The sequence below is a fragment of the Oncorhynchus masou genome, chromosome 31, assembly GCF_036934945.1.
Source record: "Oncorhynchus masou masou isolate Uvic2021 chromosome 31, UVic_Omas_1.1, whole genome shotgun sequence".
Taxonomy (NCBI): Eukaryota; Metazoa; Chordata; class Actinopteri; order Salmoniformes; family Salmonidae; genus Oncorhynchus; species Oncorhynchus masou.
The window spans coordinates 78,966,199-78,991,238 of NC_088242.1; the positions used below are offsets into that span (position 1 = coordinate 78,966,199).

Here is a 25,040-nt window from a genome sequence, read left to right on the forward strand (position 1 = left end):
AAATATAATTAAATAAACCGTATCTCCTTTCACACAAGTGTAGCGCAGTTTGTGAGCTATCCAAATAACGTGTCCACTTAAATAAATAAAGCCGTAGGCTAAATGAATGTAATAATGTGAACTATGGGAAATTACTGGAAATGACATGGATTAACGGTATATTGGATAAGCATTAATAAACAAAGGGCAAACAATTCACACCATGGAATAATTAATTCACACGGATTGGCGGGAGATACTGAGCGCATTTGTGGAGAAAGAGGCGCATACTGTTTCTTCGCCACAATGCCCTTTCTAGTATTACAATTCACTAATGCATTGAAAGTACCAATAAAACCAGTTCAGCTAGTCTGGCAGTTTGGCCCTATCAGACATCCTTTGAGGCCAAAGCATCAGTAGAGGGCGCAAAAGCTTTGGTCTCGCATTGAGCAGTATGTGGGGTGGATTTGTGACGCTGTCATGAAAGGAGAAATGGAAGAGGCTGTCCTAGACAGACCATGAAGCTTTATACTAAAATCCTTTATACACAGAGTTCCGTTGACACAGCACAGAACACGTGTTTCTGTGTCAGCATCGTGTCTTTGCACTTCAGGAGCGACAGACAGGATCATAAACATTCAATTTTAGAAGAAAGAAAAAAGGGAGAGACACGGACACCAAGCAAAAAGCCGTGTCCCCACAGGAGCGAGCAATGTCAAGTATAAAGAAAAGATATTCGAATTCGTCAGCCGAACGGGATGTGGAAGACAAGGAGGTTACGGAGAAGATGCTCTCTCCGGTCGGAGGAGAGAATGGAAACTCGAGCCGGATGGGAAGCCCGGATAAGGTACCCGGGGAAGAGAAGGTTGTCCTAGAAAGAACCATTACCCTGGTGAATGGCGTAGCTATCATAGTGGGTACCATCATCGGCTCGGGTATCTTTGTGACCCCGACTGGTGTGGTGAAGGAAGCCGGGTCCGTCGGACTGTCCCTTGTCGTTTGGGCAGTGTGTGGGGTGTTCTCAACCATAGGTGCACTGTGTTATGCTGAGCTGGGCACCACTATTTCCAAATCAGGTGGTGACTATGCTTACATCCTTGAAGTGTATGGTTCCCTGCCGGCTTTCCTGAAACTGTGGATCGAGTTGCTCATCATCCGCCCGTCATCGCAGTACATTGTCGCGTACGTCTTCGCTACCTACCTTCTCAAGCCAATCTTCCCTGACTGCCCTGTACCCGAGAATGGGGCGAAGCTGATCGCCTGTCTTTGCATCTGTAAGTAGCCATTCTGATTCAATTTACTATTCTCAAACTCAGTGCTTCAATATCAGGTGGTAGTTACACACGTTGCATCCTCCTTTACGCATGGCGCCACGTCAGGATTTCGTAGTATGCAAATGTATCTTCCAACAGACACTGTTTTATAAAAGTATTTTTAATGAAACTTCATTTTGTAATTTCCTGGACTATGTTGATATATGGTGCCAAAATCTTGAAAACACGTAGTCTAGGCCTACTCACTGCGACACTGTTCTCTTGGCAGTGCGCTCGCCACTCACCCAAACGGAAACTCTGTAGGCTAGGTCTACTGTAGTTGAAAGAAACTGTTGAAAAAATAGCGCGTTATTTCATCATCCTTGTTTGGCAGAGGCCGGCTTTTTGGCAGCATTACCCAGGCGCCATATGGTCTGATCACACTCACATGGACATTTTTATTTCTCCAGATAATAAAAATAAGGAAAATAATGTAAATACAATACAAATATAAAACATAATCTACAATAAATTATTGTTTCCCCATAATATGCTAATAACATTAATTCAGTTACACATCTTGCGCACATTATTCTCATGGACCCTTATTGCGCGGGGTATAAACGACAGTAATAATAAAATAAAAGGAAGGCGTGTGATGTGACTTACTATGTTCCATATCAATATGATGAAGGGATGTATTAAGTTTTGACACTATCCTTTATCACTTTGTTGATATCATATGCTTTGGTATACAAATAAACAATATTGTATTCTCCAACGAACCAATTTGGACAGCTTATAGGTCTATACATTCAGTAAGAGTTGTTCTATAAATGTTTTTGTGAGTCAGGTGGCACTGTGAAGTTCAACACGTAGATGTTAGCTAGTCTGTAACAGACATGGCTGTTGTGTTGTGCTGAACGATGATTATTTTTCGTTTTTTAAACAATAAATTGACCTAAATCGGTTCAATTATTAGAAATGTGTTCCGTTTTTTTCTGTGAGCTCAATGCACACATTGCACAGTTTCTCTAGAGATAAATCAGATCCAGCCTGAACTGTATGATGTTGTAGTTTCCAACAGGCCAATATTCTACATAGTTTAGCGCATTTGTAGTCTGTGTTTAATTTATGCCTGCTACGGAAGAGGCAGAAGAATGCACGACCGTGAGGGGATATAGAGGGCAGCTGTTGCTTCGCAAGGTACAGTATCTCTACCTGAAAATACATGATCTAAGTGATTAATAGTTGGTATTCAGCCGTCATAAAAGCATGCCTTATTTACTTTGGAGTACTACAAAATAGTGATTTTTGTCAAACCGCATATGCAGCAGCTCTATAGGGATGAGATGATGACTTGGAATGAAATAAGAAAGTCATCAAAAAAAACAAATGTCACTATACACAACTGAAATATTTGATTAAAGTAATGTGAATAAATGATGGTTAATAAGTGATAAGCAGTGGTGAGCAGTCACTACCATCATGGGACTTTGTTGTATTGTTGCATTCTGTGTTACAGCATTCAACACATATAATAGAAACCGAAATAGAACACCTTTTTTTATAATGAACCAAAACCGAACAGACCTCAAAAAGCACTTATCGCTCAGCACTACTGTTGTGCAGTGTTGGATAGTAGTTAGCCAGTTGGGATTATGGGTGGATTAGTTTGAGCTCTGCATTAATTAGCCAACAAATCAAAAACATTCTCACATTGTGGAGATTGCTAGTTATCTCAAGCAGACTTTTCTTTCTGCTCTCCAATTCCATCTCTCTGTTACAGACTTTTGCCCCTTTTGGACCCATCTCTCTTGTAGCATACATTTCTCTGTTGGGGGTATGAATCAGTGGAGGCTGCTGAGGGGAGGACGGCTCATAATGAAGGCTGGAATGGAGTAGAATGGATGGAATGGAGTGAATGGAATCGAACGCATGAAAACCATGTGGTTGATACCACTCCGTTGACTCCATTCCAGCCATTATTATGAGCCTTTCTCCCCTCAGTAGCCTCCACTGGTATGAATGCCTGATTAAGGTGCAGGAATGTGTGTGTGAACGTCATATGGTATAGTGCCTGCGCTAGTCTCTAATCCCTTTTCTGAGCGTGTAATCCCCAACAGTGACCACATGATAGAGACTGAGATAGAGGGGCAGCCAAGCCAGGGCACATATATAGATTAGAGATAGGGTTGAAGCCAAGATGTTGTTGGTCTAGACTCTAGAGTTGACATGGTCAGTCAGGATAGCTAAGCTTCTATTATCCACAATACTGTTCCATGCAGTTTTGCTAATCCATTGAGTTGTGCTAGGCTAGGATGTTTGTCTGACCGTCTGTGTTATTGTTCCAGTGATTGATTTGGTGTTTAGTAGTTATTAGGTCGCCGTGCTTTAGTTTAATGTATATTTCCACAGTAGTGAGGTTTAACACAGTGGCCCCCTGGCTGGTTGTGGGTTGAAACCTCAGGTTCAGTCCATGTCATTTGTTTAGGAGGCTGAGACTGAAGCCTTTTTGCCTTGGTAGTCCCTTTACTCTGATCCCAGTGGCAGCAGGTCTGCTCTCTCATTCTCACTCTCAGTGTGAGTGTGTTTTCGTGTGTGTGTGTGTACCATTCCTCCCAATCTATACTGTACTCCCACACAGGCTCTCTTTGTTCTGTTTGGTTCCCCATTGTTGCCCAGGCTGATTTTATTTATGGTTCTTTGACGTGTTCGTTAGTTAATCTTTTTTAATGGGGAGTCAGAGGGACAGGGGGAGGGCCTTGATTTTATTCCAACAAGAATCTGTTTACTGGGTCTCTGAACTAATCCACCCTCTGTGCCACATGACACACCTCACAGCGGTCCAGCGCACTGATCATTTACATTTTAGTTATTTAGCAGATGCTCTTATACAGAGCAACTTACAGGAGCAATTAGGGTGAAGTGCCTTGCTCAAGGGCACCTCAACATATTTTTCATCTAGTCAGCACTGGGGGTTCGAACCAGTGACCTTTCGGTTTACTGGCCCAACACTCTTAAACGCTAGGCTACCTGCCGCCCGATCACATATATAATGTGGGCTGGGTGCTGGGATTTCCCAACCCTAGCCTCAGGGTCCCGCTGTGCGTGCTGAGTGGATGCTACGCGAACAATTAGTACCTTCAGAAGGATTTATTGAGCTTACTGAGCTTATAAAAGGTGGGAGAATTTTTAAAGATTTTTTTTAGCTCATTCATGTAGACAGTAATAAAAAGGCATAACTCTCACACACTGTCTTTTTCTCTGTCTTTCCCCAGTGCTGTTGACTGCTATAAACTGCTACAGTGTGAAGGCAGCCACGCGGGTCCAGGATGCCTTTGCAGCTGCCAAGCTCTTTGCCTTGGGCCTCATCATTATTATTGGTTTTGTGAAGATTGGCAAAGGTAAGATACAGCCACACAAAATCACTAACACACTCATCATAATGCACTTTACAGGAGGAGGTACACAGTGAAAACTAAACAGACAAGCCATAAAGTGCCATGCGACGGGAAAGGAAGTGGTCATTTGTAGCTCAGTTGGTAGAGCATGGCACTTGTAATGCAAGGGTAGTGGGTCCGATTCCTGCTTCAGATAAAAGTGTCTGCTAAATGGCATATATTGTTATATATTATAAGTCAGGCCCAATAACGATGTGTCAGGTGATCGAGTGCAGGGAGTTGGCGTGGCCTTCATTGCCAATAAGGTATTTCCCCATAGATGGAGGGTGTCCCCAAGAGAGTGAAGTAACTAACTATCTTAGCCCAGCGCCCAGTTTTTCTCAAGTTATCTATCCGGATTTCAGCTATCAGATTGGATGTATAGAAATAGAATGTAAAGAACATCCCCATTCAAGTCAATGATTCATCTGTTCTATTCATTCTATTGTTATGCATTTAATCCTATCTGATAGGTAACTGTGCGCTGGCGAATAGAAGTCTTCTTCCTGTTGACTAGCAGGATCAAGCATTATCATGATTGATTTTATTTCAGTTTCATATGAGCTTATAAAACACTATCTTGAAGAATCATGTGCACAAAAAAACTAAACAAAATTACATACAATTGACATGCATGCAAAATAATCATAGCAAGTACTTGCTATGATTATTTTATTACTTGCTATGTAACCTTTTTTTATGAGCAGCGTCAAATATGCCCTATAATTTCTAGACGCACAAAGGCAGCTTCATATCTCAGCAGCTTAAACATGAATCAGTCCTTGAGAGCACAGGAAGCTGCTGCTATCACAGAACCAGGAAACACACCTCATGTTGCACAATGTAAGAACAGAATGGATAAAAGAAATGGCAAACAAATAATCAATATTATACCCATCCTGTTCCCAACTCAAGGGTCCCAACTGGGGTCCTAAGGAAAGATTATGATCATTAACTTTTAAGTGATATAAGTCCAACAGACATCACCATTCAATCCACTAGTGTTTTGGTCCAATTAAGATGTTCAGCCCAAATGAGAGGCATAAAAAACAACGTTATCATGTTCCAACAGTAAAACACTACTCCATTGTCCTGTGGGAGGAAGGAGTGCTGAGGGCCAGTCAGTACTGATTGAGAGATCAGTGTGGACTGATTCAGTGCCCAGACTGGGCTTATGGGCCACCTTGAAGGAAAACAAACAAGTCTTCCAGTCAGACTGATTTAATATTATGTAAAAGTAATTATGTTAGAATAAAAGGTACTGTTGAAGTGCAAGGAATTGCACTTTTTAAAACCTTTGTCCTGGAGATGCCTGAGATTTTGTAACCTGATGTTTTACTGTAGTAAGTTAGCAAATGAGAATTCCTTTACAGAAGTGTGTGGTTAGTGCATGGGAGCAAATGAGTGATTCAAGCTTAACTAAACAGCTTACAGAGAGGTGCCACCCTATTTACCAGAGGCATGCCCCCCCTCCTTCAGTGTACCAAGACTGCAATGTCGAAGGTGCATACATTTGCAATGCTGCTCAGGGAACCGTTTCTGAGACTGCTAACCTTTCCCAGGTAACCCTGTGCCCTTAGGGGCCAGATACCCTCTGTTGGGTGAATATGTGTAGTCATGGCCTGCTGTGTAACCATGGCTGGTCCTGTTCTTCCCTGTTGGCCTCCTTGTTATCACATCTCTTTCCCCTCTCCTGGTTGTATATTTGGGTGCACATGAAGTTAAGGGTGAAGTGTATGAGAGAGAATTTCTTTGCAGGCCAGAGCACTGGGCAAAAACTGGTTTAATCAACGTTGTTTCCATGTAATTTCAACCAAAGAAATCATTGTGATGACGTTAAATCAGTGATGAAAACTCATTGGATTTGTAAAAACTCATCAATGTAAGGGCATTTTGTGTTTTTCTTCCACTCAACTTTGAACCTAAATCCAATGGCATGGTGAAATGTTTTGTTGATTTTGCATTGAATTCACATTAGTTGACATCTCAACCGAATGTAAATCAAAACTAGATGTTGAACTGACATCCTTGTCCAGTGGGGGAGCTCTTGCTTAAAGCACCAGACTAGATTGAATCAATCGTAACATTGGTGGTGGACTTTTAGCTATTTTTGTCAGACACTATAATACGGCTAGGTAGAGTTAATACTATCAATCATTCAGAGTTAAATATGGTTTCCCGGCTCTCTATCTTCTGTCTTCAACAGCAGCCCCACTCTCCCCCCCTCCATCTGCATGGTCCTGTCTGACTCTGCGAGTGGTCACAGACAGATGAATGGCCGGCTCTAAGGGGGAAAAATATATTTAAATAAAGAAGAGCTATGGGTGTCTGTGTCTGCAGGGTCAATATGTTAGTGCTGGTTGGGAGTGGAAGTTGGTGAGGGGCTTATGTCCGATGGGCATTTTCTCACAATGGATTTGTAAACAAATCTATTGTAGGCCCCAATGGTCATTGGTTACTGTCTGCTTTTCACAAAAAGTTTTCACAAAAAACAGCAACTTTAAACACTTATTTGTTTCTTGTTCATTCTTACACGGACTGATCTTTCTAATAGAGGACATTTTTGATTAAGGCTTTACTTGCAATGATCATGGTAGTGGTTGTCTTTACTTGAATGAACTTGTTGTAAGTCCCTATGTGTCAGAGCATCTGCTAAATTACTTAAGTGTGTCTATATCTGTATTTCTTTGTCTGTCAGGATGTGTGTGTGTGATAGTTATATTGCCCGTGACAAACTCAGTGTTGTGAAATAGCATGTATCAAATTATCATGGTCCTCCTGCTGCCAGCTCATGGCTGTGGTATGGAGGGGGATCTTCCAGAGCTGGACTACTCTGGTCTGGTCTTGTCTTATCTGGGTGGGACGCCACTGGGTTGGAGAGATACATCTAATGACAGAGGTTGAATGAACGCACCTCTTGTCCTTTTTCTCTTTTCCTGACTGAGAGACATGCTCACTTCAGTGCATTTTAAACCACCTGTTGTCTATACTGGGCAGTCACCTAGGGTAAACGGATTAAGTATAAGATTCTGGGTCATTCCTTCATTTGGCAATAGGCTCAAGCAGGTTAATGGCAACAGGATTGTTAAAAACTAATCTGATTAGGCTACTGCAATAGTCCAGTTCCTTTTCAATCAAAAGTGTTTTTGTTTGTCTTTTGGAGCCAGTAGGGAGGCTCTGTAGGGACATTCCTTGTCTGGGTGTCTTTAATGTGTGTTTTTCATGTGTACATGTCTGTCTCAGTACATCTCCCCTTGGCTGCTTATGAAATAGGCAGCCCTGCAATAGTTTTGCCATCACATTTCTTTCTGCTGGCTCAGTTGAAGGAACGGTAGTCAGTATAGTAACGGGATCTCTTAATGGTTTATTTACAACCTGACCCAGCAGCTCATTGTGCTGCTGTGACCAACTTTAACCCCTCCCCAAATACAACACACATACGCCCACTTCCTGGCGGGAAGGAGCGATGGGCCAGTAACCGAAAGATTGCAGGATCGAATCCCCGAGTTGACAAGGTAAAAATAGGTTGTTCTGTCCCTGAGCAAGGCAGATAACCAACCCACTGTTCACCAGGCGCCGATGACATGGATGTCGATTTAAGGCAGCCCCCCGCACCCTCTCTGATTCAGAGGGGTTGGGTTAAATGCAGAAGACACATTTCAGTTGAATACATTCAGTTGTACAACTGACTAGGTATTAAATCAAATTCAAATTCCCACATCGTCTCCTTCTGCCTAATCACGTAACTGCCAATCGTACCTACCTGTCAAGCCACTCCGACATTGCTCGTCCTAATATTTATATATTTCCTAATTCCATTATTTGACTTTTAGATTTGTGTGTACTGTTGTGAATTGTTAGATACTACTGCACTGTTGTAGTTAGGAACACAAGCATTTCGCTACACCCGCAATAACATCTGCTAAATAAATTCAGTAAAAAAAGAAACTTCCCTTTTTTAGGACACTGTCTTTCAAAGATAATTCGTAAAAATCCAAATAACTTCACAGATCTTCATTGTAAAGGGTTTAAACAATGTTTCCCATGCTTGTTCAATTAACCATAAACAATTAATGAACATGCACCTGTGGAACGGTCATTAAGACACTAACAGCTTACAGACGGTAGGCAATTAAGGTCAGTCATGAAAACTTAGGAAACAAAAGAGGCCTTTCTTCTGACTGAAAAACACCAAAAGAAAGATGCCCAGGATCCCTGCTCATCTGCGTAAACGAGCCTTAGGCATGCTGCAAGGAGGCATGAGGACTGCAGATGTGGCAGGGCAATAAATTGCAACGTCCGTACTGTGAGATGCCTGAGACAGCGCTACAGGGAGACAGGGACGGACAGCTGATTGTCCTCGCAGTGGCAGTCCACGTGTAGCAACACCTGCACATGATCGGTACATTCAAACATCACACCTGTGGGACAGGTACAGGATGGCAACAACAACTGCCCAAGTTACACCAGGAATGCACAATCCCTCCATCAGTGTTCAGACTGTCCGCAATAGGCTGAGAGAGGCTGGACTGAGGGCTTGTAGGCCTGTTATAAGGCAGGTCCTCACCAGACATCACTGGCAACAACATCGCCTATGGGCACAAACCTACTGTCGCTGGACCAGACAGGACTGGCAAAAAGGCTCATCCTGACATGACCCTCTAGCATGACAATGCCACCAGCCATACTGTTCGTTCTATGCGTAATTTCCTGCAAGACAGGAATGTCAGTGTTCTGCCATGGCCAGCGAAGAGCCCGGATCTCAATCCCATTGAGCACGTCTGGGACTTGTTGAATCGGAGTGTGGGGCTAGGCCCTCCCCCCCCAGAAATGTCTGGAAACTTGCAGGTGCCTTAGTGGAAGAGTGGGGTAACATCTCACACCAAAAACTGGCAAATCTGGTGCAGTCCTTGAGGAGGAGATGCACTGCAGTACTTAATGCAGCTGGTGGCCACACCAGATACTGACTGTTACTTTTGATTTTGACCCTCCCTTTTTCAGGGACATATTATTCCATTTCTGTTATTCACATGTCTGTGGAGCTTGTTCAGTTTATGTCACAGTTTTTGAATTTTGCTATGTTCATACAAATATTTACACATGTGAAGTTTGCTGAAAATAAACGCAGTTGACAGTGAATTGACGTTTATGTGTATGTGACCAATAAAAAGTTGCTGTTATCTATCCACTGATATTGTATTAAGAAGTTTTAAACTGCTAGGCCACTGTTTTATCTTGACCAAATAATACAGCTGACTCCAAACTAGGAGAACCTAGTGCTGTGGGCCAAGCCAGTATCTCTCTTGACAAAGAAAACAAAAATGATTCCAAGGTTAGCCTTATCTGAGTGGGGTTTGTAGATGTACCTTTTCTAGTGATAAAGATGGGTGTAAATAGTGAAAAACCATTTGTCAGTACGTCCAAACGGATTCACAACCGCAGACCACGCGTAACCACACCAGCCCAAGACCACATCCAGCTTCTTCACCTTTGGGATCGTCCGAAACTGTGGGTTTGCACAACCAAAGAAGTTCTACACAAACTGTCAGGATCCAGGGACCTGACCTGACTGCAGTTCTGCATCATAAACGACTTCAGTGGGAAAATGCTCATCTTCGATGGCCACTGGCTCCCTGGAGAACTGTGCTCTTCACATATGAATCGCAGTTTCAACTGTACCAGGCAGTTGGCATGTATAGCGTCGTGTGGCGAGTGGTTTGCTGACGTCAACGTTGTGAACAGAGTGCCCCATGGTGGGGGTATGGGCAGGCAGGCATAAGCTACGGACAACAAACTCAATTGTGAAGTTTGGTGCCATCCTTGACGATGCCTACTTCCTGCAGTGGAGAGATGCCATGGGCATAAGGATTGTACCAAACTTCGCTAACCTGCAACTCGGGACACCTGCATTTCACTATGGAACATGACGAGAGAGGTCTGGACTTCCTGGATGTACACGTCCACAAAACAGATGGAGACATTGACCACAGTACCCCTCACCCTGAGGACCAACCTGTATAGTCTACCACACTCTCTTTCATTTGCCCCACCAGCTGAATAGCGTTTTCTTCCGAATTGTCTTCCCCATGCCCTTTATGAACTTGTCCATTCCCTTGTTCTGATTACTCTGCTGAAGGCCATTGAAGGCCGAAGAGTTTATTTTAACCTTGCTTATATAAAACAATGAATTCTTAATGCTGAGCGAGCGTTGAGCATTTTCCTTTTCAATTATGATTACATTCTTTGTTTGCACCTTGACTCATGCTGGTAAGAAGTGGAGGGCGCGCAACCAATATATTTGTGTCATAAGAGTTTCAGTGGACTAGCTGATGTTGCAGAACTTTGGGAAGACCCTTACCATGTTGGAACGTCATGCAGGCTTTAGGCTCAGAGTTGGGAGACAATAAAGGTGGAAGGTCATGGTCCTACATGAAGAGGGACATGGGGGTTCTCACGGCCCAGTGTTTATCCTGTTTAATCATGGGCCCCTGTCTGAAACAACACTCTGGGAATTGTTTGTTCAGAGAATGTCTGGCTCTTTGGGCCAGCTGGTACTGTTGGAATGTCCATCCCTGGTGTGTTCCCTCAGGCATACGCTTCACATTTGCCTTGTTTTTATTTTTTTAAACAGGTAGCCCCTGAGTTGTGGAATCAGTGAAATCCCCATTACTATTGATGGTAGGGGATTAAAGTAGAGGTCGACCGATACCGATTATTGGAGGACAAAAAAAAGCCGATACCGATTTAATCAGACAATTTTTATATTTATATTTGTAATAATGAGAATTACAACAATACCGAATGAACACTTTATTTAACTTAACATAATACGTAAAAATCCATTTATTCTCAAATAAATAATGATCAATTTGGTTTAAATAATGCAAAAACACAGTGTTGGAGAAGAAAGTAAAAGTGCAATATGTGCCATGTAAAAAAAGCTAACATTTAAGTTCCTTGCTCAGAACATGAGAACACATGAAAGCTGGTGGTTCCTTTTAACATGAGTCTTCAATATTCCCAGTTAAGAAGTTTTAGGTTGTAGTTATTATAGGAATTAAAGGACTATTTCTCTCTATACCATTTGTATTTCATACACCTATTGGATGTTCTTATAGGCACTATAGTATTGCCAGCCTAATCTCGGAAGTTGATAGGATTGAAGTCATGTGCTTCAAGCATTGCGAAGAGCTGCTGGCAAATGCAGGAAAGTGCTGTCTGAATGAATGCTTACGAGCCTGCTGCTGCCTACCACCGCTCAGTCAGACTGCTCTATCAAATATCAAATCATAGACTTAATTATAATATAATAACACACAGAAATACGAGCCTTTGGTCATTAATATGGTCAAATCCGGAAACGATAATTTTGAAAACAAAACATTTATTCTTTCAGTGAAATACGGAATTGTTCCATATTTAATTGAACGGGCGGCAACCCTAAGTCTAAATATTGCTGTTACATTGCACAACCTTCAATGTTATGTCATAATTATTTAAAATTCTGGCAAATTAATAACGGTCTTTGTTAGGAATAAATGGTCTTCGCACAGTTCGCAATGAGCAAGGCGGCCCAAACTGCTGCATATACCCTGACTCTGCTTGCATTGAACGCAAGAGAAGTGACACAATTTCCCTAGTTAATATTGCCTGCTAACATGAATTTCTTTTAACTAAATATGCAGGTTTAAAAATATATACTTGTGTATTGATTTTAAGAAAGGCATTGATGTTTATGTTTAGGTACATATTGGTGTAACGATTGTGCTTTTTTTCGCGAATGCTCTTGTTAAATCATCACCCGTTTGGCGAAGTAGGCTGTGATTCGATGATAAATTAACAGGCACCACATTGATTATATGCAACGCAGGACAAGCTAGTTAAACTAGTAATATCATCAACTATGTGTAGTTTAACTAGTGATTATGTTAAGATTGATTGTTTTTTATATACGTTTAATGCTAGCTAGCAACTTACTTTGGCTCCTTGCTGCACTCGTGTGTCTCCTCGTGGAATGCAATGTAATCGGCCATAATCGGCATCCAAAAATGCAGATTACGATTGTTATGAAAACTTGAAATCGGCCCTAACTAATCGGCCATGCTGATCGGTCAACCTCTAAATTAAAGTTTAAACCACGGATGCTCACAGCCTTTTGAACAAGCTCTAAATTATATTAGTGATATTTTCGCTGGGTACATTTGTCTAGCCCTGCACTATTTCAACGGTTTCAAGTTGATCATGGTGCATTTGTTATCTAGTGTTGTATCATTCCAGAACCCTGCTCTGACACAATTCATAGGGATACTGATTCTGTCCACTTTGTGTTCAATGAGTCAGTCAACTTTGGACTCACCTTTCCAACTCCCTTTCTCTCCTTCTTCCAGGTGACACAGTCAACCTCTTACCAGAAAATTCTTTCAAGAATTCAAACTACGACTTTGGGAACATTGGTCTGGCCCTGTACAGTGGTCTGTTTGCGTATGGGGGCTGGTAAGTACAGAGAACTAGAACTTGACTGACATCCAGAACTATTGAACACTAGGCCAGCATTTTGTCCTCCATTCTAATCCCATTGTAAACCCCCTCTTAGGAGGACTGACTAATTAAGAACTCTACTAAGTGAATTGAAAAGTCTGTTCAGACTAATCCTCCCCATGCCTGGTGTTCAGTCCCTCTTTCCCCGTACCTCTCCCTCTTTCCCCGTCCCTCTCCCTCTTTCCCCGTCCCTCTCCCGCTTTCTCCTCACTAGCTAGGCCTCCATCCAATTGGCAACATTTGCATGCAAATATTCTAAAATCTGCATAAATGAAATGTGCAAAATTCCCACAAGTGGTGTGTTTCCACCAAACTTGAATCTAATGTTCAATGTGTTTCCATTTGTATTTTCAACTCTACCGATAGTTTTAAATAGAAAATGCGCCTACTCTGGCACACAGCTCCAGTCTACATGATGAATTTCTTTTTATTTAACTAGGCAAGTCAGTTCAGAACAAATTATTATTTACAATGACGGCCTAGGAACAGCGGGTTAACTGCCTTGTTCAGGTGCAGAACGACAGATTTTTACCTTGTCAGCTCAGGGATTCGATCTAGCAACCTTTCATGTACTGGCCCAATGCTCTAACCACTAGGCTGCCTGCCGCCCCTGTAGCCTGATGATGGATTTGAGCGAGAACATTTTTTATTTATCAAAATGGCAGTCAAGCATTGATCATCATGTCACCAGAACAAGACCCTTGATATGTTATTGGAAAGGAGCATCAAGCTCATATCGTGCACTTTCACCACCCTGTAAAGGTCATAACTTGTTTAATCCACATCCTATTTTAAATTGCACGGTTTCCCAAGTCATAGTGGGAGGAACACACACCAGTGAGGTTTCAAGTTGACTTTGATATGGTGGTATTTACATCAATATTTGCGCATAAAGGCATTTCCACCGCCATTCCTTGCATAATTAATTTTACAGACACAAAAGATCCCACTATGTCAAATGAACAAATTATCTGCCGCCATTTACCAAATTGTTCCAAAACTTCCTGTTTCCATCACAGCTGTCATATTTTCTTTAAATATGATGACTTTACTTGCATAAAAACTGTGGATGGAAACTTGGTTACAGTCTCACTCTTTCCCCTCCCGTCTGGTCTTTTTACCACTGTGTGTTATGTTTTGTTCATCTATGGTATATGAAAGCTATGATTACGATATATTTACACAAAGTGTTCTGTTCTGATTGTCTCTCTGTGTATCTAAACCATGTCTTCTTCATCTTGCAGGAATTACTTGAACTTTGTTACAGAAGAAATGATTGAACCTTACAAGTGAGTGTCCAAACTAGTCCATGGCTACGGTCCAAACACTTAAAAGACACACCCTCGTCCACTTACCCTCGCCTTATGCCCTTGGGGGAATCCCCGTTGCCATCTTGGCTGGTCAGCCAAACAAGGGATGTTTGCAGCGTAAGACGCAGCCCTCGTTTTTAGTCGGCTTTGCGAGTGTACAATTATCTTCACTCCGGGCCCTGAAACTCCCCATAATTCAAACCACGACGATTGTACATCTGCTAAGAAAAGTCTGTGAAAACTTAAAAACAACAATGGAGAAGTCAACATGCAAGTGTAAGTAAAAACGAATGCAAATAAGTTAGACATTTTGCTACATTTTGCTACTAAAAAGTACATATGTTTTTGGAAATTGTAGAAATAAAAAAATTTCCTTCTTCAGAAGTTCCAGCGAGGCAGGCTAATATTAGTTAGCTAATTAATTTGCTAGCTATCATACAGTAGGCGTATATTAATAATTATATATTTAATATAAGTAGACATGCACTCATAATTGACTGTAGCGCATATAAAGCACCCACAAGCTACCAGTGTCTGAAAACACAATCAGTGCAGGATGATTGTGTGGTTTACTTAAAAATAATTCCTTCCTCCCTCGCCCCTTGCCCGGCAAGTGTATACTCGTCAGACGTCATGATACGTCATCATGCTGAGGGGATAGGGTGTGTCTTTTAAGAGTTTGGACCGCAGCCCATGTTCCTTGTAACATACTATAGGTCAAGAATGACTACCTATGCATTTTGAAAATAATTACTGGTACATGCATGTTTTATGTTAACACGATTCCTGTGTCAGTCCGTTTCAAAGTTTATAATTACCTCAGATTTTCTTCCGACGTAGGTAAACAAAGGAAGTATTATGTCAGAGGTGGCGTGTTAAACTCTATAACTCACTGCCCCCCCCCCCCCCCCACACCCATAGGAACCTGCCTCGTGCTATCATCATCTCCTTGCCCATCGTCACTGTGGTGTACGTACTGACTAACCTGGCCTACTTCACCACTCTGAGTCCAGAAGAGATGCTGAGCTCTGAGGCTGTGGCGGTGGTAAGTTCTCCCCCATACTGAACCAGCCTGTACTAGTCTCCCGTGACAGACTTATGGTGTTGAGATTAGCCTGTACATACAGTACAGAACTGTCTCTCCACTGGTACACACTCAATATCAGGTTACGTACATCACTGTATGTCTTAGTACACACAGCCCAGTGACAGTTAGACAGACTTTGTTTGCTGATATTGTTTGTGTTTCTGTCCTTCAGGACTTTGGAAACTACCACCTGGGCCCCATGGCTTGGATTATCCCTGTGTTTGTGGGACTGTCCTGTTTCGGCTCTGTTAATGGCTCTCTCTTTACATCATCCAGGTATCTCACAAACACACACACACACACTTACACCGGTGGAGTCTGGTGGGAGGAGCTATAGGAGGATGGGCTCAGTGTAATGTCTGGAATGGAATTAATGGAACGGTATAAAACGTATAAAGCCATGTTTGACTCTATTCCAGACATTACGATGAGCCCGTCCTCCTATAGCTCCTCCCACCATAGTCCTCTGACTTACACTTATTAATTCACACACAAACTCCAAAGCTATATACATGTATGCTCTTTTGGTTTGTGTGTATGTATAAATACTATAACCCCTGTTCTCTTTGTCAGGTTGTTCTTTGTGGGCTCAAGAGAAGGCCACCTCCCCAGTCTGCTGTCCATGATCCACCCCGACCTGCTGACCCCTCTGCCGTCACTCATCTTCACAGTACGTAACCTCTCTCTGACCAGGTGCTTCTCAAAACTGCTCCACCATCGAGGGCTCTCATCATTCAATATGCAAAGTAAAATATAATATTGGAACTTGTAGTCAAACATTGAGCCTGAGGATTGAGGCTCAGTATTATGGTCATTATTAGCAATTTTTCATGCCTGTCTACAATAGTCACTGCTGTGTGCTATGTTCACATCTCTCTCTCATACTTCCCTCACAGTGCCTCATGACGCTGCTGTATGCCTTCTCCAACGACATCTTCTCTGTCATCAACTTCTTCAGTTTCTTCAACTGGCTCTGTATTGCCATGGCGATAATCGGCATGATGTGGCTGCGCTACAAGAAACCTGAGCTGGAACGACCAATTAAGGTGAGAATATGTGTAATGTCTCGAACCTGTTTTCAACTGATCAGGCACCAGAGAGAGGGCTCTTTGTTTGCGGCTGATGCACGTTCATTTTTAATTTAGTCATGTAGAAACTGTCACACTGGAATTTTCCACTCCTAATGCCAGGTTCAGCAGTTTACTTGTCTAACATCGGCTCACTTGCGCTGAGGTGGGAGGGGTGGCAATATTTGAAATATGTTCTTAAAAACAAGTGACAATTTCATGCAGCACTAATTGGAAGTTTTAAGACCCACAAAATACAGGTCTTAATGGTAACTCAGTTGATAATTGTTAGAGTAGGCTATCCAACCTCATTTTCAAAGCGCGACACTCCTTTCGATTACCAAAGACACGCCCGCTCCTTCAAACTATTCAATCTTCCTATAATGCCATATCATTTGCAATTAGATTTTTTTTCTGCCTTGAACATAGGCAACGGTACAATTAACAGGAGCCTAGTATTTTGTATAGATGTGCGAATGATATGCGCAAAGACATTTCCGCCTTTATGTGCACAGTGCCATGGAACGAGATAAGCGATTTGTGATATCATGCATCTGACCCGATCCTATTTCAAAATACTGTTGTTGGTTTACATTTCATTTTATTTAAACTAATTTATTAGAAACATTCACCGTCCATGGGTTTTTGGTGAGTATGTACTTGGCTCGAATACAATGCAATTTTGTCTGCTATTTCTGGAGAAGTGCAAATATGGTAACTTCGTGCTGAATCTTTATCCAGCTTCTTTGAAATTGCCTTACCTTATCTCTAAGTTGCCCCTGTATCCCACGGCGAGCAATTATGGTAACTGTAGTTGCCCCTGTATCCCACGGCGAGCAATTATGGTGCCTGTAGTTGCCCCTGTATCCCACGGCAAGCAATTATGGTAACTGTAGTTGCCCCTGTATCCCACTGCGAGCAATTATGGTGCCTGTAACTGTGTTTAGACATAGCTTATTTAAAACTGTTTTTTCATTTTTTTATAGAATTTGAATAAAATTATTCATATCTTATCAATAGACTAGTGAATTTAATCTGATTATTGACTACGTTTTGCCTGTCCATGTCTGCAATTTACAGTAGGTCTAGTCCCTATATACACACAATGCCTTCGGGGGTAGGCCAAATTTGAAAAAAATCACATTTTCAAACAGTCCATTTATATTTTCCAACGGGGCTATACATTTAGGTGAGGTTTTTTTCTCGCCTTAATAGCCTCGTTTCACTATCCAAAATAAAATGAAACCATCTAGTGTTCAGCGAAATAACAACCCAATGTCAAATACAGGTAACCTAGTCAAATAATTAACATCCAATCACATTAACCGTTACTCTCTCGCGGGAATTCCAGTAACGGTCCAAATGTATCAAAACGTAGCTGCTGCTCATTCCGTTTGCTCGAAAATAGATTAATGGTTCAAAAAAGTAAGGCCCGCGTCCATAGCGACACATACCAGCTCTACTGCACCTGTCGACGACACAATTGTTCTGCTTCCACAAGCACATCCAATGCCAGCATCAGTAATTCTACATTTGTTGATAACCCAGCTACCATTGACACTGACTGTTGTGAATCTGATGCAGCCGAAGAGCTACTGCCCCCTTATCCGGGAAAGCACCGAACAACAGACAGGGACGTTGTACCATCAAAGAGGCGCAAATATGATGAACTACATTGATTTGGGGTTCACTTATATTGGGAGTAGTGCCTTTCCTCAGCCACAATGTATTATATGTGCAAAAATACTATCTCACAACTCGATGAATCCTTCACTCTTGTGCAGACATTTTGAAATATGCCAATTTGAAAATTAAGCCAGAATTAAGACGACTTTTGAGTAGTAAGACATATAAAAGCAACAGATACCATTAATAAAAAGGGTCTAGAAGCTTCTTATATGGTGAGCTAACGAGTAGCTAGGACAGGCAAGCCCCATGCTATTGTGTAGGACTTTATTCTTCCTGCTGCCCCGGATATGGCTGGGACAATGCTGGGGGGAAAGGCACAAAAAACTGTACAGACAATGACTTCATCAAACAACACTGTTTCACAATGCATCAGTGACATGGCAGATGTTTTGAAACAATTACTACTTCGCATACAAGCCAGTGAGTTCTCTGCATTACAGCTGGATGAGTCAACAGACGTGAAGGGCCTGGCTCAGCTCCAGGTATATGTCTGTACATTTATGGGGGGTCAATTAAGGAAGACATCCTCTTCTGGAAACCCGGACAACAGGAGAGTATATTTTTAAAGTACTGGACAGCTTTGTGACATCAAATGGACTTTGAGATGTGTTGGTATCTGTACTGATGGCACAAAAGCCATGACAGGGAAACATAGTGGAGTGGTAATGTGCGTGCAAGCAGTTGCTCCCAACGCCACTTGGGTACACTGCAGCATCCACCAAGAGGCTCTTGCTGCCAAGGGAATGCCTGACAGCTTGAAAGACGTTTTGGACACTACAGTGAAAATGGCTAAATTTGTTAAAGCATTGACACGTTTTTTTGAATTGAGAGACGATCTTCAAGTTTTCTTTATTGACCATAATTTTCACTTGTCTGACTGCTTGCATGATGACAGGTTTCTCACACGACTGACCTGTCTGGGTGATATTTTTTCTCACCTGAATGATTTGAGTCTAGGATGACAGGGACTCTCCAACTATATTCAATGTGCGGGACAAAATTGAGACTGTGATTAAGAAGTCTGCATTAACAAGAACAACACACAGGTCTTTCCATCATTGTATGATTTTTTTTGTGTGGAAATGAACTCAAGCTTATGGACAATGTCAAATGTGATACAGCGAAGCACCTGTGTGAGTTGGGTGCGCAATTACGCAGGTACTTCCCAAAACGGATGACACAAACAAATGGATGCCCTGCCTCCAGTCCACTTACCATTATCTGAACAAGAGAGCCTCTGCCAGATTTCTGGATTGGGCTGCGCTCCGAGTATCCTGCCTTGGCAAATCGTGCTGTTAAGACACTGATGCCCTTTGCAATCACATAGCTATGTGAGAGTGGATTATCGGCCTTTAATAACATGAAAACTAAATACAGGCACAGACTGTGTGTGGAAAAAGACTGAGACTCTCACCAATACAACCCAACATTGCAAAGTTATGTGCATCCTTTCAAGCACACCCTTCTCGTTAACTTGTGGTGAGTTATTCACAATGTTTGATGAACGAATAAGGTTTTATATGTAAGGTGGTTAAATAAAGAGCAAAACTATGGATTATTATTACATTATTTATTCCCTGGTCCTATAAGAGCTCTTTGTCACTTCCCACAAGCAGGGTTGTGTCACAAACTCACACTCATTCTTATGTTTAATAAATGTATCATATAGTTGGGGCGGCAGGGTAGCCTAGTGGTTAGAGCGTTGGACTAGTAACCAAAAGGTTGCAAGTTCAAATCCCCGAGCTGACAAGGTACAAATCTGCCGTTCTGCCCCTGAACAGGCAGTTAACCCACTGTTCCTAGGCCGTCATTGAAAATAAGAATTTGTTGTTAACTGACTTGCCTAGTAAAATAAAGGTAAAATAAAAAATAGTGTGTGGCAGGCTTACAATGATGGCAAAAACAACATTTGAGAGTGGGCTGACCCTGGTGCTATGCAGCTGGACGTTGAATGTTTGTAGGGATATGGGACTATAATAAGTTTGGGAACCACTGCTCTAGCCTATGTTTAACTATGTATTTCCAAATTGAAGCAATTCAATTAGAAAAATGTAGACTGCAAAAATGTTCAACATATTTAGCAAATATTGGGCAGGCTATTTAACGGACTATGCTATAGCAGAATAATATTCGTAAATACACTACTTGAAGCAACCACATATTTAGCCATGGATTGGCCAGTGAGGGGCCAAGCGTCGACACACCCACAACTTGTTTATTTATCAAAACCTACAGCGCTACTGCCAACAGTAAGATTTACCATTGCAAGGGAAGGGGGATGCCTAGTCAGTTGCACATCTGAATTCATTCAACCAAAATGTTTCTTCCGCATTTAACCCAACCCCTCCGAATCAGAGCAGTGCGGGGGGCTGCCTTAATCGATGTCCATGTCATCGTCGCCCAATAGAGCCCAGAGAGAGAGAGAGAGAGAGGACGATAGAAGAAGAAGAAAGAAAAGAAGGAGCTTGAACTGGTTACTTGGCGGCGTAGACCGTAGTGTGACCTGCCATTGGCATGAGCTGCTGGCTATAGAAGGTAGAGCAGCATGTGCACTGACACAGTCGCCCTAGGACTGTTGGACACACAGAGACCCTTTGTGTGACTGTGGGTCCTCTGCCTGCCCCCAAAATGGACCTATAATGGCCTGAACCCATCTGTCTGGTTGACATGGCGATGTGTTAATGAGGGGAGTGGCTGAGAGAGGCAGTGAAGTGAAAGAGGCCAGCGCTGCACAGTTCAGATCTCTATCTATCACAGATAAATCTGTCCTGTGTGTTTGTGTTGGGACTGGGTTTGGGACAGATGACCTTACAGTGGCTCTGTGCCACAATAAAGGAGGGGCTGGAGGGGTTCTTCAACATTGACCATTCAACTCTCTGCCTTTGAATATCTCGCTCTCGTATACCCGCTTGCTGGTACTCATTTAGTTAGTGTGGATCAACATCAGACTGCATTTGGCAGCCTCTGAAAATGTCAGTTATTGGTCCAATGGTCCAGATTCAGCTGGATGTGAGTCAGTGTTCTCATCAGAGTTTGACGAAAGTGCACAAACACTCCCCTTCCCTTTTCCACTCAGCATTTCACATCTAACCCTCCTCAGAGTTTTAACCTTAAGCATTTACCTCAGTAAGACTGATGAGAGAGGCCCATTTGCTATGTATTATCTTCTACTTTTAAAATATTGTATTTTTAAATATTCTATTTAGTAGATGAAGATGCTTTGTGAATTACTGTCATACAATTTCACAATATTTTCCTATTTTAATTCCCTCAAGATGGGTTTAGTTTGAATCCAGTCATTCTCTGTGTGTTTTGTTAACGGTAGTGTCAGTGTGTTTGTCTGTCCTGGTTTATTTATTCAGTGTCACATTTAAATGTTTCCCCCAGGTGAATATCCTGCTGCCTATCAGCTTTGTCCTGGCTTGTATGTTCCTCATCGTGGTGTCCATCTGGAAAACACCTGTGGAGTGTGCCATTGGCTTTGGCATCATTGCCACTGGAGTGCCAGTCTACTACATTGGCGTTTGGTGGCAAAACAAGCCCAAATGGCTCCTTCAGTTTATCTGTAAGTTTCCGTTATGAATTGCTTCAATGCTCTCTCTGGACCTATCTGCATGATTGTAGTCGGTTTCTGATTATACAGTGATTGTGACTTACGGTGTGTTTCTCTCTCCAGTCTCTTCCACGGCACTTTGCCAGAAGCTGATTGGGGTGGTACCACAGGAATCCTGAAGAGGAGCTAAAGCGACGAAGCCCCTCGACATACAACCCCAGTGACCACTTATCTACCCCCTCACCCCTGGAGGCACCTGCTCCCAGTCTACACCCTCACTCAGCCCCCATCAATGTTTTTTAGGTCTAATCATTCCTTCTGATCTCCTAGTGTTCTAGTGCAGGAGAGCCATGCTGCTAGACTGCTGTGCCCAGCACGGTCCCCCTCTACCCTGCACATACTGTAGCTGTTGGGATACCTTCAGACAGGTTTTCACTGCAAACGTTGTTTCAGTCTTCAAGATTTTGTTGATTTTGAATGTCTTTGTACCGAACCACGGCTCACAAGTGTTGTATTTATGAGGATTATGTTACTTCTGTTTACAGAGAAATGTCCTCTCGTTCAAACTATTATTTCACTGAAGGTTTGGCATCCCTGTGTTCATATAGTTGCAATCTGTGCATTCAGTCAATTGTGATGTGTGGCCTGGCTTGGTGCTAATTCCTGGTAGGCCAAAGCTAGAATTGTTGTTCAGATTCACTGACTCACTGTTTCACAGTAGTTCTGCCATTACCCAGTTAGTGAGTCAACTGCTTCCCAGAAGGGCATCGTGTCTGTTTGTTGCCATGGCTTCTATTTCAGCAGCTTACAGGCTGTTGAACGCAGACATTATGTGTTGTAGTCTGGGTGTTTGTTTTTCTGTATGCTTTTGTTTTCAGCTTTTTTGGGGGAAAGGTTTAATGTATCTGGATAGCGAAATATCAATTTTATTATACTAGTGCCTCTGATAAAGCCAAGGCTATTCAGTTCCCTGACTGCAGACACACTTGAACTCATCTGACCCCTGAGAAGCTGAAACTGAGGGTAGACAGGGAAATGGACGTGTAACAGTGATTGGAGCGTAAGTGTTATAATTCTTATATGATAGCACCCCTCCCCATCTACGGCAGATCAGACTGGCTCACTGCACCTTGTTGTAAATCCCTGCTTTGGCTGTTATTTTTTAAATCTTTGTAGATATGAATTTCTACTTTCATGAGGTAGATGCAGTGGAGCTTTTTTTTAATGCTGTCAATTAACTTTGTTGTATATCCAAGGACGTCTTCGTTTCCCGTGAGATTTCTGGTTCACAAATAGACCATGCATGGGACATAATTATTATAGTTATTTTTACAACTATTCCGAGTATACAAATTACAGAGACCCTTTTGCTTGTCTGTAGATTTGTCATTAAATCACTAGTAGCCTTCCGACTGTACCATGTCTTACCTCAGTGGACCTACAGTATCACAGGAATATAATATAGCTGGTTGTAAATCTTACAAATATAACATGTTTTTTTTATGCTGATGTAATACAAACTTGTGAACATAATAGTTGCCTGCTTGAGCTCAATCCAGACTACATACATTACGAGCAAGGATTTCATTTGTTCTTAGATCACAATGATCTTGTGGGTATCATCAGATTCACATGGGTATTGTTGCTATTAACTACTGTTATGTCGAAGAGTTTTGAAACAGGACAGGGCCAAGGCCCCCAATAGGAACACTGTCACAGTGACTACTTTTTACCTGTGGCTGGCTAATAACCTCAGACTTTTGGGTTAGAATGGGCTATTGTGGGTGTGTATGTGAGTGTGTATATGTCTTAGAATAGGGTCACAGCTATAAAGATGATTTCATTGTTTTAGTGTGTCTGTTTCTGTGCTTGCATGTGTCTACTGTACATTGTCACTACTGTCAGCAACTATCAACTTCATAAAATGATTTCTACATTTAAGTGTGATGATGAGATTTGTGCGGTAAAGATTTAATGAGGTATGGACCATGGTTGTTGGAGATGTGTGGTTTCCCCGTCAAAAAGTGGGTAGGCGGGCAGGGCAGGGCAGGACATAGCAGAGCAAAGGTTAAAACCACAGTCTTTGGATACAGATGCCTCAGAGGGTGGGACGGGGGAGACACAGGACTGGAGGTGAATGGTTGACAAGATTATTAATTCATTGTTATTTTTTTGCTGAAAAAAAATGTTCAGCGTACTATATTAACAAAAATCATCATGCAGAAGCTTGTCCAGACCTGTTTATTTGAATGTGTTCCTCCACATTGTGGCACGGTAAAGCTTTGTAAAGCCAATGACATGTGTTGTTCTATAGACCACGTGGTCACTGTGGTAACCATATAGCTCATGATTCTGACTTACCATTGGTTTCCTGGAGGATGTGTCATTGCATGTAGAACAGCAGAATAGCTTGCTAACACTCCAGCCATCAGAAGATGTTAACTAATTTAAATAGTACTGTAGAAGGTTTTATTTATTTATTGTAGGATCTGTTAGTCCCCACATTTTTTACAGGGCATTTGTGTGCTTTATGAATAAATCTTGTTTTTTTCCCATACATGTATGTATTGTCAAATTATTTGTATCCTTTATCCTGTGTTCTTATCATGTTAATAAAATATGTTTCAATGCAATCCTCTTTGTAACTGATTTTTAAGTACACTACAGGACGTGCTTCACATTGACTACTTGTCTGGACAAGCCCACTGGGCACAAACATCCATTCAACATCTAGTTTTGTAGAGTTGTCAACTAACGTGACTTCAACTTCAAATCAACAAAAATATAAACCATGTCATTGGATTTAAGTTTAAAGTTGGGTAAAAAACGTTGATTCAATGTCGTCACATTGCATTTTTTTGTTAAAGTGACATGGAAATAGCATTGATTAAAATCATATTTAAAACTGTATTTGTCACGTGCCAAATACAACAGGTGAAACACTTACAGTGGGGCAAAAACGTATTTAGTTAGCCACCATTTGTGCAAGTTCTCCCACTTAAAAAGATGAGAGAGGCCTGTAATTTTCATCATAGGTACACTTCAACTATTACAGACAAAATGAGAAGAAAAAAAATTCAGAAAATCACATTGTAGGATTTTTAATGAATTTATATGCAAA

The 25,040-nt window shown here is 41.8% G+C and overlaps 1 protein-coding gene across 1 annotated transcript; it reads left to right on the top strand.

Annotated features, from left to right (window-relative positions):
- LOC135524519 (large neutral amino acids transporter small subunit 1-like) lies at positions 1-24,552 on the top strand. Its single transcript, XM_064952116.1, has 10 exons — positions 1-1,253; positions 4,514-4,639; positions 13,063-13,168; positions 14,458-14,502; positions 15,445-15,568; positions 15,783-15,886; positions 16,184-16,280; positions 16,507-16,656; positions 21,754-21,931; positions 22,043-24,552. Exons 1-10 carry the CDS (start codon positions 692-694, stop codon positions 22,096-22,098), a joined length of 1,548 nt encoding a protein of 515 aa, XP_064808188.1. The 5' UTR covers positions 1-691; the 3' UTR covers positions 22,099-24,552.
- Positions 24,553-25,040: the final 488 nt, after the last annotated feature.

Coding starts and splice junctions, on each gene's coding strand:
- LOC135524519 (XM_064952116.1), top strand. CDS start 692: ATGTCAAGTATAAAGAAAAGATATTCGAATTCGTCAGCCGAACGGGAT. Junction 13,169..14,457: donor CTGTTTGCGTATGGGGGCTG/GTAAGTACAGAG, acceptor TTCATCTTGCAG/GAATTACTTGAACTTTGTTA. Junction 21,932..22,042: donor ATGGCTCCTTCAGTTTATCT/GTAAGTTTCCGT, acceptor TTCTCTCTCCAG/TCTCTTCCACGGCACTTTGC.